General features: G+C 36.9%; 2 protein-coding genes across 3 annotated transcripts; one reads left to right on the forward strand and one right to left on the reverse strand.

The window, feature by feature from the left end:
* Window positions 1–24: 24 nt before the first annotated feature.
* yme1l1a (YME1-like 1a) lies at window positions 25–11047 on the reverse strand. Of its 2 annotated transcripts, none has more exons than XM_067434408.1 (18): window positions 10798–11047; window positions 10024–10155; window positions 9475–9658; window positions 7792–7893; window positions 7336–7445; window positions 7083–7230; window positions 6891–6998; window positions 6545–6718; window positions 6312–6464; window positions 3970–4102; window positions 3821–3883; window positions 3401–3513; window positions 3155–3310; window positions 2898–3049; window positions 1835–1961; window positions 1678–1751; window positions 748–834; window positions 25–664 (listed from the first exon to the last, which is right to left on the reverse strand). In XM_067434408.1, the coding sequence occupies exons 1-18, from the start codon at window positions 10801–10803 to the stop codon at window positions 521–523; spliced, it is 2166 nt and encodes a 721-aa protein (XP_067290509.1). In that variant the 5' UTR covers window positions 10804–11047; the 3' UTR covers window positions 25–520. The 2 variants fall into 2 exon arrangements, with proteins under 2 accessions (XP_067290509.1, XP_067290508.1); XM_067434407.1 differs by having other exon boundaries at window positions 10806–11046.
* A 1892-nt stretch (window positions 11048–12939) lies between these two features.
* On the forward strand, window positions 12940–15272 carry eif1b (eukaryotic translation initiation factor 1B). The gene is made up of 4 exons (XM_067434811.1): window positions 12940–13157; window positions 14475–14638; window positions 14718–14819; window positions 14933–15272. Exons 1-4 carry the CDS (start codon window positions 13127–13129, stop codon window positions 14975–14977), a joined length of 342 nt encoding a protein of 113 aa, XP_067290912.1. The 5' UTR covers window positions 12940–13126; the 3' UTR covers window positions 14978–15272.
* The last annotated feature ends 2371 nt before the right edge of the window (window positions 15273–17643 follow it).

A 17643-nucleotide genomic window follows, 5' to 3' on the forward strand; every position in this document is an offset into this window, starting at 1 on the left:
CAAGGATTCATTCTGAAGTTCATAATTGAACAATCTGTACTATTGTGATTACAGAAAATGAGACATCCTGATTTAGACAGAAGCCCACTGGCATTTGATTTCAAGGAAAATGCCCCATTTATGAGTTAAAAGTTGCTTTGCTTTCTGCTTTTCTCCATTTCTTAAAATAACAAATGCTTCAATTTGATGACTGGGTAACAAAGAATAGGATGAATAAAGCAAGTTTAACATAATTTTCCTGTTATATACTTTGCTTCCAAGCAAAATATTTACGGTTTAACTGATTAGTAGCAATTTACATTGGTTCACAGCTTATGCATATGTACTTTTGGCATCAATTTACCGTCTCAAATTAATAGGACATATCTGAATTACAGTTAACTTCTGTGTCTGTTTGAAAGCCAATGTGCTGCCTGAAAATGAGAGAAGGCTGGAAAGTCTTGCTTATTACAGATGCTTATATTTACAGGTAAGGTTGTAAGATTGTAGCTTAAAATGTCTCTGTTAATCCAGGACTTAATCATCTGGGTTCCAGCGACTTTCCCTCCAGGATCATCTGAATTTCCTTTGCATCCAGAGTCTCATAAGTCAGCAGGGCATCTGCCAGCAGCTTGTGTTCTTTGCTGTACATCTTAAGTAGCTTCTTTGTCCTTTCATATGAGCTCTGAGAGAAAGAGAAAATGAGGAGGCTGAATTTCCACAATCATCATATCAAATATCACTGACAAACAAACACTAAAGACCTACCTGCAACAGGACCCTGACTTCCTGTTCTACAGCAGCCCGGGTCTCTGGGCTATGGTTTGCCAGGTCATTATAGGTCATGACCCCCAGCTGGTCAAAGCAAAGAGAGTTGAGTGAACTGCAGTTACAGGCACAACAGTAATTCAACAAAGGCTTCACACAAGTTTCTGATTACGACAGGATCCTGACGTTAAGGATGGGTGAATGTGTGTGTAGTTTAGACCCTGCATGTGCGCTGCTCATTTTTGGAAATTGAGTATGAACTGAGTGCTGGAGAAGGGATTAGGATGAAACAAAGATTTAAGTCTGGAATGTGAGCGCTCACACCACTCTAATGGCTTTTAAACACGTGGAACGACTCAATGGCTTCACCAAATCACTATTTGCTTCTTTTTGAATACATTAAATAATTATTTTCACTTGAAATGTGATCTGATGGAGATGGGGAGTTTTATTTTTCCTCTAAAATGGAAACTAATCCTGGAAACAGTTGAAATCATTTTGGAAAATTCTGACATAAGATTAGAACTACATGTTGTTTAGGTAGCCAGTTTGAAACAATGTCTATGGTAACATCCTAAACTGTAAAATGACCATAAATAACTACGCAGATTTGACAAAATCTAAAATATTTAGAAAATGATAAACCTCATATGTCAGCCTAATAAATTGTATTTTAGTTAAATAAATAAAACTCCTCGGATATGTCCAAAAGTACATTAGTAGCTAAAATATTTAATATTTGTAGTGTTTCATTTGATTTTGATTTTGGAATACATGAACTTTATTTAAAAATATATTTTTAAATGTATTAGTTTTTAATCAATTCACAAACCCCAGTTTGGGAAACTCTTGCCTAAATTATGAAATCTTTTCTAACTACATACTGTAAGAAAGAAAAAAGAAAAAAAAAGAAGTAACATTAGTTTTCACCTTGTCACTCATTCCAAACCGTGTCACCATCATCTGTGCTATTTTAGTGGCTCCATCAAAATCACTGGATGCTCCTATAAAATAAACAAATAAACTGTGATGTTGATATTTCCAAGAATACAACCGATAGCAAGGATTAGTTAGGATTACTTCTCACCGGTGGTGATGTGATCATTTCCAAACACCAGTTCCTCAGCGACTCTGCCGCCCATACTGATGTCCATCTGAGCCAGCAGCTGGGCCCGTGTCTCACTCCAGCGATCGTTCTCTGGCAGCAAGGATACCTGAGAGTGACCAGAGAAACAATAAAAGCATCACAACAGGTTTATCAAAATCTAGCGAAAGACAAAACGATTTGATTTTTTGACAAAATGATTTTTTCTGAATCTTCAGTTTAAAACACTGGAAAAAGTAGCAGAAACACCCAATAACGGCATTGGTTATGCACGTTGTAGTCTTTGAGAAAAACAAGAAAAATCGTGTGATTTATTTTTGTTCAATTTACCCTTTTTTATGACACTTGCCCACATTCAAGTGTTGATAAAAAAAAGAATGTATGAAGCTAGAATAAAAAACAAAATTCCCTTCAAAAGAAAGGACTTTTTTTTGATATATTGTTGTTGTTGTTGTTGTTTTTTTAAACACTGGCGGGGAAATAGTTAATATTCCGCCCTATATTGATAATTATATTATTGATGATAACTAAAAAAAAATTTGATATTAAAATTATATACAATTTTGTTTAAATATATTACAAATTAAACACAAAAAAACAAAACCTACAATCTGTAATTTTACATTCTTATAATTTTCAATAATTTATTTCAAGAATATAACTTTTTTTATTATAAACATTTAATATAACAACATTATAAATGTATAGTACTAGAATAACATAATGTACAGTTAACATGAATATTCATTTAGAGATTTGATAAAGATTAAAAACTTATTTATAAATTATTATTAAGTGAATGTTAGATGATAGCAACCTAAAACTAAATTCAAAAATATATGAAATGAGCATGCACAATTAAATATTCAATATCGACTGATACTGATAAATTAAAAACATTTATAACATCGGCTAATAAACTTGTCTTCTTTGTTAGATAATCTGGGTAATGTTGGGGGGTATTTAGAAAATGAAAATGAAAAATGCTATAAAAAAGTGGGATACTTAACGTTATAATAGAACAGTGAGACCAATTATTACTCACATGTCCCAGCGAAGGGCCACGTGGCATGATGGTAGCTTTGTTGATGGGCATGGCGTCTTTGGTGTAATAAGCAACTATAGCGTGTCCTGACTCATGATAGGCTGTGATCATCTTATTTCTCTTGTCTATCTCCACACTCCTGCGCTCTGGGCCTAGACAGTAAGAGAAGAGGATTTTAGGAAAGAATCTCTTTGCACAAAGCACTAATCCCCATCACATGCTGCAGAGACTAAGCTGTCCAGCGCTACTGTCCTCACCCATCAGGATCTTATCCTTCGCAAACTCCAGCTCCTTCATGGTCACCAGGTCCTTCCCATCGGCTGCTGCTTTCAGTGCCGCCTGGTTCACCAGGTTCTCCAGTTCAGCTCCAGAGAAACCCACTGTTCCCCTGGCAATGATCTCTGCATCAACAGCTACAAAACGCAAGAAAAACGATTCTTTTATTGGATTGTCCTATTTGAGAATCTTTGGGAACATATTTGGTTTCTCTTAATAATTCTTACCAGAATCCACTTTAATTTTTTTCAAATACCACTGCAGGATTTCAGTGCGTCCCTTCACATCTGGTCTTGGGACAGTGACCTGCATGTCAAACCGGCCTGGCCTCACCAGAGCACTGAAACACACATCACCAAGAAGATGATTATATTAAAGGCAGATTATATTAGTAACAGTAAACTGTTAACTAGAGTTACTGAAATCATAATAGTGCCCATCAGAGAAATATATGTCAAGTGATTCAAATCAAAACTACCTGCTACATGTTTCATGTGAAATCCAGAGTCATATATTCTTGGATGAAGATGAATGATGATAGGATTTGTGGTTGTTGCATTGATGTTGACAGTTTTTTTTTTTTTACAACCCTAAAGTTTTTTGAGATGAATGCCTACACGTTAAAAAATGTGGCTGAAGAAACCTACTTGTCCAAAGCTTCAGCAAAGTTTGTAGCTCCAATCACAATGACCCCTTCGTTGGGTTTAAATCTGAAATCATCAAAATACTAAAATAAGACCCCAAATTCTTTCAAAAAGAAGAAATGTAAAAAAAAAAAAAAAAGCCATGGACTCACCCATCCATCTCAGCGAGCAGTTGGTTGATGGTCTGTCGTGAGTACGGGTGCATGGGAGACTCGATTCTCTTGCCTCCTACACTGTCAAGCTCGTCAATAAATATTACACATGGTGCACTAGCTTTGGCCTCCTCTGTGAGAAAAAAAACAGCAAAAACATTTGTTAAAGCGGTCATGAATTGAGAAATCAAATTGATGGATCTTTTGACATAAAAGTCAAATATCCAGTTAGTTTCAGATAAAATATAAAACAGCTTTTATTGAAACCAAGCTCAGAAAACGACTTGTTTCGGATTTTGTCACATTGTTACGCATAGTGCAACAAGACAAAAGACAGACTACAAAAGAAGATCAAACACAGGATCACTCCAGCAACAAAACGATAGGCTTACAAGACATTTTGTGTAAAAAAATAGTCTTTGCATTGCCATCCTTGTGATCCTAACATTAAGAAAGTGTGGATTGTTTTTAATAAAGTAAAACACTGTTTGTTTCTTTGCTTTATTTTACTGCAAATTCGATTTTGAAACAGACAGTTTGAAGCAGGCTGAAAATAAAAAGATGATGCAGTGCCAAATACACTGGATCCGTCAGTGATATTGCAACACACAGGCGTGTGTAACAGTGTTGTTACCATGTGTTACTATTGCTTTGTCTTTTACAGATCGTTGGATATATATGGAAGAAAGCACACAGAGAATATTGTTTTGATCCAAACCATTCCCTGTAATCCTGAACAAAAGCTTCAGTGAGTGACATCTGTAGTAAATTAAAACACGACACACGAATAGGATGAACTATGAATAGCCTATAAGAATGACAGTGTGACAAAAAATGGTACATTCATGCATAATTCTGTTTTTACACAAAACCAGTGGCGGAACTAGACTTTTATGGCCGCGGAGGTGACCAAGGCTACATAGAGCTGGAAAGAATGAGTTTAATACTTATTTGTTTTCATTGTTTGTTTTGACCCATGTAACATTGTATTTAAAAAAAAGCTACCAAAACTGTAGATACCAGTAAAATTTTACAATTCTTGATTACAACTGAGAATCCACAGAAAAAATTAAAAGCCTAATAACAATTTTAAAACATTATTTAATACAAGTGAAGAATCACCAATACAATAAGAACAGTGCTAAGAATTAAGTGTTTTCTCAAATTTCAGGTCTAACAAATAATTCAGGTACAGAAATTGAATAATTAAACATAAAATAACATTGCATAATCTTCACTGTATCAATTAAATATAGATGAATGCATATTAAAGCCTGCTATAAAAGTTATTCAGTCAAGATCAGTGGGTTCTTTGATTAACTTTAATGACAGGTGGCAGGAGGTAGACTATAGGCTGCAGTCACTTTAAGACCAAATGCACAATATTTAATCCAATTTTGACACGCATACGATTTCTTTGCACTGCAACTCTGCAATTGTGCACGACCCCCTTTATTCGTCTGTTTGGAAACTAATTCTCTTAATCAACATGAAAAGATGAACAATGTGCCACACTGCTGCTCAAAATAAATGCTTCTTTCAACAGGAGGTGAATTTGAAGTAGCGTCCTAAATTTTGGCTTCGACCCTGCACAAAACACCCCAAGTCATCCTTTGTCAATTATAACTGTAAGTACTTAAATTTTATTTTAACCAAGACTTGTAAAGCAAATGTAATACGCATGTAAACATATGTTTCACATGGTTGGCAAATGTTTTGACTATGTAACGAGATCGGAAGTTTTCAAAGCAATTCTACGCGTGTAATGGCGGGGATGTTGAAGATTATTAGTTATACTTTATTTCACCGTGTCATTGTTACAGTGTAATTATATATTGAATAATGTAAATTAACTTCATGTGCTTACTATTATGTTACGGTAGGATTAGAGTTTGGTTGAGGGTTAGTTTCATGTAATTATGCATAATTTACTGTTATTACTATGTAAGTACATGTAACATATGTAACAAGGACACTGTAAAAAAAAAACGTTACCAATTATTTTAATATGCAAAAGTGTTACCCAATCATATCAGTGGGTGTTAACTTACAAGTCTTGAATGCAGTGTGTTTGTTGTGATGAAAACATTCAAAAGAGAGGGTCAAAAACATGATAGACAATAGCTTATTACTTCTAAATAAGGATGAATTTTGACGTTAAAAAAAAAAAATCTTGATAAGATTACAAGCGGACCACAGAGAGCATAATTGTTTTTAAATGCAGTTCATGATCCTTTTAAAGTAGGTAAGGAAGTAGCTAAAGTAGTGGTTTTTTACAGCATGAGCATTATGACTATATCGAGGGATATTGAGGGAGACTATGTTTCCCTCAAAAGACTCACTGAAAAGGTTCCTGATGCGACTCGCTCCAACTCCCACAAACATTTCGTCAAACTCTGACCCGGAGGCGTAGTAAAAGGGCACGTCTGCTTCACCTGCCACAGCTCTGGCCAACAGGGTTTTTCCTGTTCCTGGAGGTCCCACAAGCAGGATACCTGAAATGCACATCCAGATTAGACCTTTCTACAAAATTAAAAACAAAAGAATGACCATAGGCAAAAGTGTTGAATTTCACCTTTGGGAAGTTTACCGCCAAGCACAGTGAATTTCTGAGGGTTTCGCAAAAACTCGACAACATCCTGAAGTTCGTTCTTGGCCTCCTCTACACCTTTCACATGTTCAAAGGTAACATTTTTCATTTGAACAGGGTCCACGGCTGAATCCAGACCAGAGGTGGTGCGAAAACGAACTAAAGTACACAGATGAAACGAACATACTGCATTCGAATGATCTCATCAGAACGCAAAAATACAATTGATCCTTTATTATAAAAACTGCAGAAGAAATTCAGCTGCAGTCAATGATCGGTCAATATATTTCAGGCAAACAAATATAAGGAATTTATAAAATGGGAAACAAACCAGTGTCGGAAAACGATCCTTTACCCGAGAAGAAAGGGCTTCTGGACACACCATACAAGCCAACAAGAAGTAGGGCAAAAATAATCAGACGTGTCCTCTTCGCAGAGTCTGTTAGAAACGCAAAAAGTAAGAATGAAGTTCCTGCCGCAGGCACATTTTTACTATTAAACATATATACATTTAATATATCACCTTGATTCCTCCGTGTCAATGCCTGAGCCTTCATGAAGCCCTCAGTGAAGCCAGTCTTAAAAGCATCCTGGTGAGATTCTGACAAGTTATTCTGTTTCAATAACTGTTCAAAACTCCCCGTGTCTTGCTTTTCCTTCATTAGGAGGCCCTGAATAGGACAGGAATAGGTTAATCTCTCAGATATAACCTGTTGTATATCTGAGAGCATACCTGCATGAATTAATATTTCATCAGTGTCATGCAGCTCACTCACTTTCATAAAGACTGGCGTATAATTCTCTGCTTCTCCTGGAGCTTCAGAACCAGACAGCAGACGTCTGGCCTTGGACCTCATCGTCTTGAAACCTCTGTTTTGGACCCATACTAAGCATGAAAACAAACAAACCCAGAACTCAATCCATACAGTGGCTAACAGCATGTAACTGTGTAAAGGCCCTGTTCACACTAAGAACAATAAATATAACTATATTAGCATCCGCATCAATAGATGATGAAGTTTATTATAAGCAGCATGCACAGTTATATTACCTGCCACTTTAAATGCTCAAGCTCTATAAGATAGAGTGGATTCTTATTGGTTGTAATCATTTTTATTGTTTATCAGGTGATAAAAATTGTTCTGAAAGTGATTCCAGTGATATTGTTACAGCTGTGGTGTGGACTGGGCCTCTAATTCTTTATATTTTGGTAATTTGTATATAAAGATTACATTGCAGATGGTGCAGATCTACGCAGGCTGTCTGGAGGGGGCTGGAGTTTTGCCTGTGAAACACCGGAGAGCCATAGAGTCCAGTGTGTTTGTGAGAAAACCCTGTGGTAAGATATACAATTTACATTACACAACAAAGTCAAGAATAAATCACTTAACTGACAACAAAATGGGCCTTTAGTTTCCAAAGTACAAGACTTTTCTCACAGTGTCTGAAATGGTTAAAGGGTCAGTTCACCCAAAAATAAAAATTCTGTCATTCATTACTTACCCTAATGTTGTTCGACACCCCATCTTCAGAACACAAATTAAGATATTTTTGTTGAAATCCAAAGTTTTGAAGTTACAAAGTTTCGAACGTTTATGAATCAGCGGATTGATTCATGATTCGGATCACGTGTCAAACTGCCAAACTGCTGAAATCACGTAACATTTGCGATCTGAATCATGAATCGATACACTGATTCATAACATTCAAAACTTTGTTTTGAAATCGGACCATCACTATATAAGTCGTTATTTAGGGGGTTTTTGTGCACAAAAACTATTCTCGTTGCTTCATAAAATGATTGTAGAGCCACTGTAGTGAGATGGAGTTTTTAACAACGTCTTTAGTGCCTTTATGGGTCTTGAGAGACAAAATGACATTGGTGTCATGAAGGCCTGAGCCATTGGATTTCAACACAAATATCTTCATATGTTTTTTCTGAAGATGAACAGAGGTCTTACGGGTGTCGAACGACATTAGGGTAAGTAATTATTGACAGAATTTTCATTTTTGGGTGAACTAACCCTTTAATTAAAAGATTCAGTATATCTAAACTCCTTCTTTCTGAGAGCCTCTCAGCTCTGATTGGTCAGACGGCCCAGTGTGTTGTGATTGGTTGACCGCTTACAGTGCATGTTGGAAACTAAAGGCTCTATGATCATATCTGAATTTCAGCTCCGGGTCTTCCTCAGCACTTGTAACGATGGCATCAGTTATAATGTATCAATTTGAGCCAGAGTCCTCATCCTTTGGAAATGCACGCAAAGTGGATTTGCTTTCGCAGAGCTGAAAATAGTGTCTTCTAGCAATGTCGACAACGCAAAACAAACTCTCCCAGGCCTCAGCTAAAACTACAGTGTTTGAGCGTCAAAGTAGACATTGTTCACATTCAGTCAATGAAGATCATATGCTGCCTGGCATTAAGCAAATTTATTACAAACCTATGTAGCTTCATACAGGAAGTAAGACTGAAATTACTGACCACTCGTTTTGGGCAGTTCAGAATCAGCTCTTTCTTTTGGGAGATGGCAAGTCAATTTACCCTTGATCTTTGAAATTTTGCAGACCCTAGCAGCGATATTACACTGTACATTTAAGGTGATATCCAAAAAAGTAGGTACTTTAAGACTGGAAAGTTGTTGGAAATCAGAACACTTGTTGGTGTACAAAATTTCACGGGTAATATAGTTATCTACTTAGTATTCAGGTACAGTAGGTTAGAAATAATGGGAAAAAAATTGCTGTGAAGCTGGAACAACTTATTTTGTAATTCATCAACAGCACAATGTTGACAAAGATGTGGTCGCATAAACATATTCTGTAAGGGAATAAAGCGAATGATTGCGCTACCAACAATTCCGAGACACAAAAATACTTTAAAATATGATAACACTATATGTTGTGGCTAACCTTACCATATTTGTTTTGGAAGAAGGAGGGGGCAGAAATGTGAGATGTTCTCCATGCTGTTGAGTTTTGAGCAGCGCTGGAGATGGATTTCTCTTCTGGATCTTTAGAAGGCAGCAGGTGTTCCAGAACATCACTTACATGACTGAACCTCAGCTCTGACAGACCCAGGTCCTTCAAGCTTAATTTGGGCTGTAAAACAAGCAAGTTAGACCCATGAAGCCCAGTGGAAACCATTGTTATTGGTGGTCTTTTTTATTTTATCGTTTTAATAATTTTGTTGCTTTTTGTTAATTTTTCTAAATTTTCTATTATTTTTTGTAATGTCTGTATAGTTTTTTAGTAATTTTTTATTTATTTTATTTTTGGTTGAGAAATGAGAAAAAGAGAAATTTTGCCTTGGTAATTAGCTGAAATTAAATAAGTTGACGGTTTTTTAAAAATATTTTATTTCAGTAAATGCTTACTTTATTTCAAGCTATAATAACCTTGGCGTAAACATGAACTCTAACATGCACGTGCTATAAACGTGTGTGCGGTTTCTGTGGCTGTCATACCTCACTGAGAAGAGGGTCGTGTTCAGGTGAAAGGTCTCTTTGTAGACTCTGCACCGATGCAGTTACGGTCGAGTTGGCTGAACTCTTCAAGTACTGGACCACATTGATTAGATGGGTCAAAGGCACTGTTCCCTAAAAAAAGTACATTTTGGTCATGTTGCATAAATTGGTGTGGAGAATACTGGTTAGCAAATGAAAGAATAAAACTGTTCCAGTCATAGCAATAAATATAATAGTCACAGACACTGATAAGCTCTCTATGTATGAATGATGTTGATCTGTAGGTCAGTTATGTCACTACTGACATTCTATTATAGACTACACATCCTTCATTTTTCCCCTTTAGACACAACACACTCGGTGACCTTATTTTACACACTGTTGTTGTATAACCAGAATAAAGGTAATATTACATAATAATGTCGTCAGAAAATGAAAATGTATGAAATATAATACATAGAGAATATATAATTGTATGTTCTCAATCAACAGTGAAGAAAAACAAAAGAAAACAGTAACAGATGGCTTGATGTAAATAAGATGATGTAATCTGTTTGAGGGTCAGAATGTGTCAGAAATAGGCTGTTATTAAAATACATTTTCAATCGCATACAATAATATTGGTTTAATCAGAAATACTTGGTTTACAAGATCGAATGTTGTGGAAAGCCCCATACACACTGTTTTCTCTTTCTCGTTCATTTTAACTCTCTACAGTCACACATTTATTCACAAAAAGGCATTTGACGACTACTATTTAAAACAATGAAATACCTTCATACCTGCGACTGAAAGGTTGTAGGCAGAGAAAACATATTTTGCTTAGATTTCGTTGAGGGGTTTTCTTTTGCTCCTGTCAAATCCGCTGCTGTTCTTTTAGGCTAAGACAGCCGGTGTTGTTAATCTCACCGATGACTCTATTCTTCCCTTTCTAAACGAAAACACAGCGTTGTTAAAGTCAGCGAAATAATCGCCGTTACGTGAGCTTCACTTCTTCTGTGGTTATCTAAACCAGAAATCGTTCTTTAGTGCCGCCTGCTGGACCTGACTGTCTTCTTCTTCTTTCAGCTGTTTCCTTCAGGGGTCGCCACAGCGAATAATCTTCCTCCATCTAGTCCTATCCTATGTATCCTCTTCTCTCGAACTGACTACCTTCATGTCCTCCTTCACTACATCCATAAACCTCCTCTTTGGTCTTCCTCTCGACCTCCTGCCTGGCAGCTCAACCTCAGCATCATTTTAACAATATATTCACTCTCCCTCCTCTGAACATGTCCAAACCATCTCAACCTGGCCTCTCTAAACTTTGTCTCCAAAACATCTCACATGTGCTGTCCCTCTGATGTACTCATTCCTGATCCTATCTATCCTCGTCACTCCCAAAGAGAACCTCAACATCTTCAGCTCTGCTACCTCTTCCTCCTGTCTTTTCCTCAGAGCAACTGTCTCCAAACCATACAACATCGCTGGTCTCCACTACTGTCCTGTACATCTTTCCTTTCATTCTTGCTGGTACTCTTTTATCACACAACAGACCTGACATTTTTCTCCACCCATTCCAACCTGCCTGCACAAGCTTCTTCACCTCTTTTCCACACTCCCCATTGCTCTGGACTGTTGACCCTAATCCTGCACCTTCTTTGCCTCTTCTCCCTGTAACCTCACTGTTCCACTTGTTTCTCTCTCATTCACACACATGTATTTTGTCTTGCTGCTGCTAACCTTCATTCCTCTTCTCTCCAGAGCAAACCTCCACCTCTCTAGACTTTCCTCCACCTGGTCCCTGCTCTGGCTACTGCTGGACTTAACGGTTAGGCGGAAAATTGTATTTCACAAAATGTTTAATTACCCTACTTTTTTATTTTATTTTTTATTATTAACAATTGCGCAATGGCATTACATAATAATGCACATAACATGAAATTCCAAACGTCAGATCTATCTATCTATCTATCTATCTATCTATCTATCTATCTATCTATCTATCTATCTATCTATCTATCTATCTATCTATCTATCTATCTGTCCGTCCGTCCGTCCGTCCGTCCGTCCGTCCGTCCGTCCGTCCATCATCTATCTATCTATCTATCTATCTATCTATCTATCTATCTATCTATCTATCTATCTATCTATCTATCTATCTATCTATCTATCTATCTATCTATCTATCTATCTATCTATCTATCTATCTATCTATCACAGTAAAGCAAGTCAAATAATCTCTCTTTAGCACCATCTAGTGGCCTTGCAGCGCAAATCCCCGGATGTACAGGCTCGGTCTTTGCGGTCTTTGCCTGTATAAAAGCATAGTATTATGGTATTTCTTATTTATATAATAACGCACCACTATGGAAAAAATGCATATTTTTTAATGATAATATACAATTACAATATAACTAAACGGGTCTTTTGGAAAGCTGTGAAAACGTAATTTTTACGCGATTGTTTAGTTTTACTTCCGGGTTGTTTAAAGACCCTACAATGATGAGTGGATGGGCTAGAAAAAAAAACTTTATTATTCAATCTCAAATTAAACCCATCTTGACAAATATCATTATGCTGTAAGAGGCCTGTTTTTCAAACTGTATCCGTCAGTAAAGCAGTCAAAATAATTATGATATAATTAAAAACACTACAGTATTAATACGCAAATTCTACTGTCTTTCTTACTTAGTATATATTACTTATATAATCTAGTAACCTAATGTGAATTTATAAACTCTTAAAATCCCCATTAATTAAATACACACAGGACGTGCAAAATAGTCACCCATTTTGATTTTAAATCACTTCAGTTTGTGATTATATATATATATATATATATATATATATATATATATATATATATATATATATATATATATAAAATCGTAAGTTAAATACAGCTGGCAATGTACTTAAAGCCTTTTGTCATCGCGCATTAAAGCACTTCCGCTGTGTACCACGCGATTGACTCACTGGTAGTTGCATCAGGCAGATTACAAGCAGCCGCTCGTTTTTTTCGACGACGATTTATAAAATAACAACAAATCTGAGCAAGTATCTCCAAACGGCATTTATCGCCGGCATCTTTCATCTGTTAAAGTAATCGCAGTAATATCGCATGTCCAATATACAGAACCTCCAGTCCTTCGGTAAGTTGCACGAGTTTACAAACGGACATCTTGAGCATTGTGTTGTTTGGTGTCTGCACAAATGTATCGATACGATATCGTTATTTAAATGCTTGCTGCAAAAAACAGCAACAAACAAACCTTCAAAAAACAAACAAACAAAACATTCGCATGCCTGGGAAAGCTCATTGGGGAAATATTGGTGTCTTTAATTATTTTATTTTTTTACTTCGGTAAAACTCATGTTAGCACAATCCGTATACAGTACAAAAATACATATTTCCGTTGTTCAAAGAGGTTCTTTATGGTAGAAGGTTCTTTGGATTCTTAATATGCTTAACAATAATAATAATAAATATTTTTTTTAAAAACGATTCTTTTAGATGTTTCCTAAAGTTCTTTGTGGAAAATAAAATGGTGGTTCTTCTATGACATCACCGTGAAAACCCCCTTTTGCAACCTTTAATTATTCTTTGGTAATTCACGGTTTCAATCGTGTGGCAAAGGGATAGTTGACCTAAAAAAAAAACTATTTACACTCAAGTTGTTCTAAACCTTTGAGTTTCTATGTTAAACTAAATGTTTTTAGGAATCGTTGGTAACCAAACTTTTGCATGCCCATCGACTTCTCTTATTGACTTTTCTCGATGTTCTCATGCTATGGATGTCAATAAAGACCAACAACCATCGGTTAAAAATATTCTTGAAAAATCATCTCGTGTTCAGCAGGACAAAGAAACTCATACAGGTTTGGAACAACTTGAGGGTGAGTAAATGGATGACAATTTTTTTTGGGTGAACTATCCTTTTAAAAACCTGACTGTTCAGCCTTTGCTTAAAGGGATAGTTTAACCAAAAATACATTTGTCATCCATTTACTCACCATCAAGTTGTTCCAAACCTGTATGAATTTCTTCTGCTGAACACAAAGGATATTGTGAAGAATGTTGGCAACTAACAGTTAATGGACCATCCATAGACTTGCATAGTTTATTTTCTTACTATAGAAGTGAATGGGGTCCACCAACTGCTTAGTTCCTCATACTTCAAAATATCAGCTTGTGTTCAACAGAAGAAATAAACTCAGTTTGGCGCTGTTTTGGGTTAACTTTTTGGCAGTAAAATGTATAGGTATGCATTTATAGGCTTAAAAAAATAGTGTGTATGTATACACGCACACAATCACTCCCTTTCAGATTTAGCTCTTTATGATCTGACTTGATAAATTCCCATTGTGCAAATTGAGCTCAGGCTTGCTCATTGTGGTAGTACATAACCTGAGGCTGCGAGATTTGTTTCTTGTAACAAAGACTGAAGTGTTTCATTGTTTCTCCATAGATCCCTTTGCTGATGCAACTAAGGGTGACGACTTGCTCCCGGCTGGGACGGAGGATAAAATCCACATAAGGATTCAACAAAGGAACGGCCGCAAAACGCTGACCACAGTTCAGGGCATCGCAGATGATTATGATAAAAAGAAGCTTGTAAAAGCCTTTAAGAAGGTACGTTCTAACTCCTAGTTATTTCTAAGCATTTCGCCCAAAGTGTTCGGCATTAATGTTGTGCTGTTTTATTTAACAGAAATTTGCCTGCAATGGTACGGTGATCGAGCACCCAGAGTATGGGGAGGTGATTCAGTTACAGGGTGACCAAAGGAAGAATATCTGTCAATTTCTTCTGGAGGTGAAGTATACATATTCATGGAATAACATGTTACTGCTTGCAAGCTGTTTGTCGGTTAGCTTTCCCTTGTGGGTTTGCAAGCAATTACTCATTTCCGTCTTGCTATTTTACAGATCAACATCGTAAAAGAGGAGCAGTTGAAGGTTCACGGGTTCTAAAACGATGGCTCCTCCAGGGCTTTCTAAAGGACTGCACCAGCATGTAGCAATCCTAGTTTATTCATGGCAGGGTTTTAGTGAACACATGCAAACAACACTGACAGCAGGGTGAAACTGTTTTTGCAGTCATTTCAAGCTCGACTCTTCATAATGACCTCAACCGGACCACTAATTCCAGGCTGGTCCGACTTAGATACTGAATCTTTTTTGCTGATGCTTGTGACCGTTTTATGATTGATACACTCCATTGCACGATATCTTTTTATCAAGGACAATAAAGTTATGTGACTTTGCACATTTGTGGCTATATGTCTTCTTACCTCATAACACTTATTTGAATGCTACAGATTAAACATTTTATACCAAAGTATTAACTCTCAGAGCTATCCGACTACATATTGCGAGTTTAAATTTAGATGGCACAAAGCTCAATAACTGCGTTCATTCCACATAGCTTGCATGAAGTCAAAACCATTTAATTAGAAATGGTATCCAAGTTTTACAATTGTTTCTGTATTGCAATGTAATTGAGCAATCGATTTTATAGGCAGTTTACTTTTAGCATGATTTTTAATATGAACATGTTGGAAATTCTCTTGTATGGAATAAGCGGACTTGACTTTATTCTGAGTAGTTCAACTGGTTTTAGTTGGTAAACCATTTTTGTTCACTCTTGTGGTTTGGCACATTGTCAGGGCTGGAAATCCTTTCAGCTGTGGCCTAAGTCTGCAGTGTCCTGGCTGTCCCGTCAGGCTCAAACATAAGCGTAATCCTCTTTAAAGGGCATGGAGTGGAGTTTGTGATGAAAGGATGCCAATCTCACTGCTTACTGCATGGGCATTTAGACACTTTACCATAACAAAGACAGTTTGAAAAGTCATTACTTGAGACTTTATTTGCAATAATTATGCATTTGTTTGTATTCTGGGAAATCACAAGGCTCTTTTATTAACCGAAACTCAAACAAAATACACTGTCAGATTGATAATCCATAATCCAACCAATTCAAATGACTTGAATGCATTCACCAAAAAAGATTAAGTCACTGACCAGTAGTTTTGAAGCAAGTCATTGAATCATTAACAATAGCATTTTGCATCTTGTGTTTGTGTTTTGGCCTGAAGCTCCGTCCTCCACCTATCGACCAATCATGAAGTCAGTAGTGTTTCTGCATCCGGGTTGCCAGATCTGCTCTAGTTACCACAGCTGGAGCTACAAACGTTCCTGCAGGATCCTGCAGCCAATCTGGCAAATTCGAGTCAGGGTGGAGGGGGATACACTGCTCTACAGTCATTTGAAAGTCATTGCAGGACCAGTTTTGGCCACAATCTTACATACACTTAATTTAAGAATACATTCATGAAGAGCTACACACAAAATATGAACAAATAAAATGTAGTAATATATAAAATACCCAGAACAGACAAAAATACATCACAAAACACTAAAATCACATCTATAAGAACACGTTTTTAAACATGGCATCATGCCATCAAATGTTTTGTTTTCGTCTGTCGATACGGAATCTATAACTTTTTGTTAGCGAAGATCCAATTTGATTTGGGTGAAAATTGGACAAATGGTTGAGGAGGAGTTTGAAAAAGTTGGTTTTGAAAGAAAATCAAAATGGCGGACAGGAAGTTCATCCGACTATTGCAAAATTGGTATCTATGTTCTTGGCCTGACCCAATGAATTAAGACCAGTTCTTCTCTACATTAGGCTAATTAAATCAAACATAGTTAGCATTTTTGTAAATTTCATTACAACTTTTGACCATTAGCGCTGCCCCATAACATCTTGGGTAGCCTACCTTCAGGAAATGGTGCTCAAGACATACCGAGTTTCATAATGATACGCCAATGCGTTCATAACTAGCATTTTATGACAAAATTAAAAATGGCTGGTATGAGAAAATTGGGTTTTGTTTGACTCGGCATGCTGCACCAAAAATCTAAAGAGACCAGTTTTTGGGCCAGACCATGCAGAAGTTATATGCAAAAAGAGCATTTTTTCATTTATCCTGAACACTAGGTGGCACTGTGGCGAAACTGTGCAGGAAACATTGTCATTTGTCATAAAACAATGGCTGCATCCGAAACCTGGAAAATGCTGCCATCGGAGGACACATTTCAAGCCAGAAAGGCATCGAGCCACGTCCAAATCTAATGTTTGCTCTACTTCCTGTCTCCTGAGATACCTTCATTTGAGCAATTTTTCAAGGCATCATTCATGTATCCTTCGCCGCCTTTGATATCTCACAATCCTGTGCTTTCCATTCAGTGACAGTTGAGCTGGGGGGGAAATATGGCGTCCAAAAGTTTTGTTTGCGGGTCAGTTTGTGTGTAAATGTACGTTTTTTACCAACATATCACATTTCTGATATCATTTCTAGCGAGAAATCACAACTGTAGTAATTGAATATGTGTTTAGTTCTCACCAAAGCTCTCTCTATTTAGCTGTAGATCATTAAACTGTTACACTGCCTTAGAAGTCTGTCGGAAATTAGTTCCGTGAGGTGCCTTCGTGCACAAACGCTGCCTGCAGAGTCATTGTCTGATGAGGCAGCGAGGCAACGAGTCAGCTGCCTAGGTTTTTGGACGCAGCCACTGTGCTCCTCAATCAGCTCCCTAATTCAGTAGTCAGGGCACTGCTCAGGACACAAGTC

Source organism: Pseudorasbora parva, chromosome 24 (assembly GCF_024679245.1).
Source record: "Pseudorasbora parva isolate DD20220531a chromosome 24, ASM2467924v1, whole genome shotgun sequence".
NCBI lineage: Eukaryota > Metazoa > Chordata > Actinopteri > Cypriniformes > Gobionidae > Pseudorasbora > Pseudorasbora parva.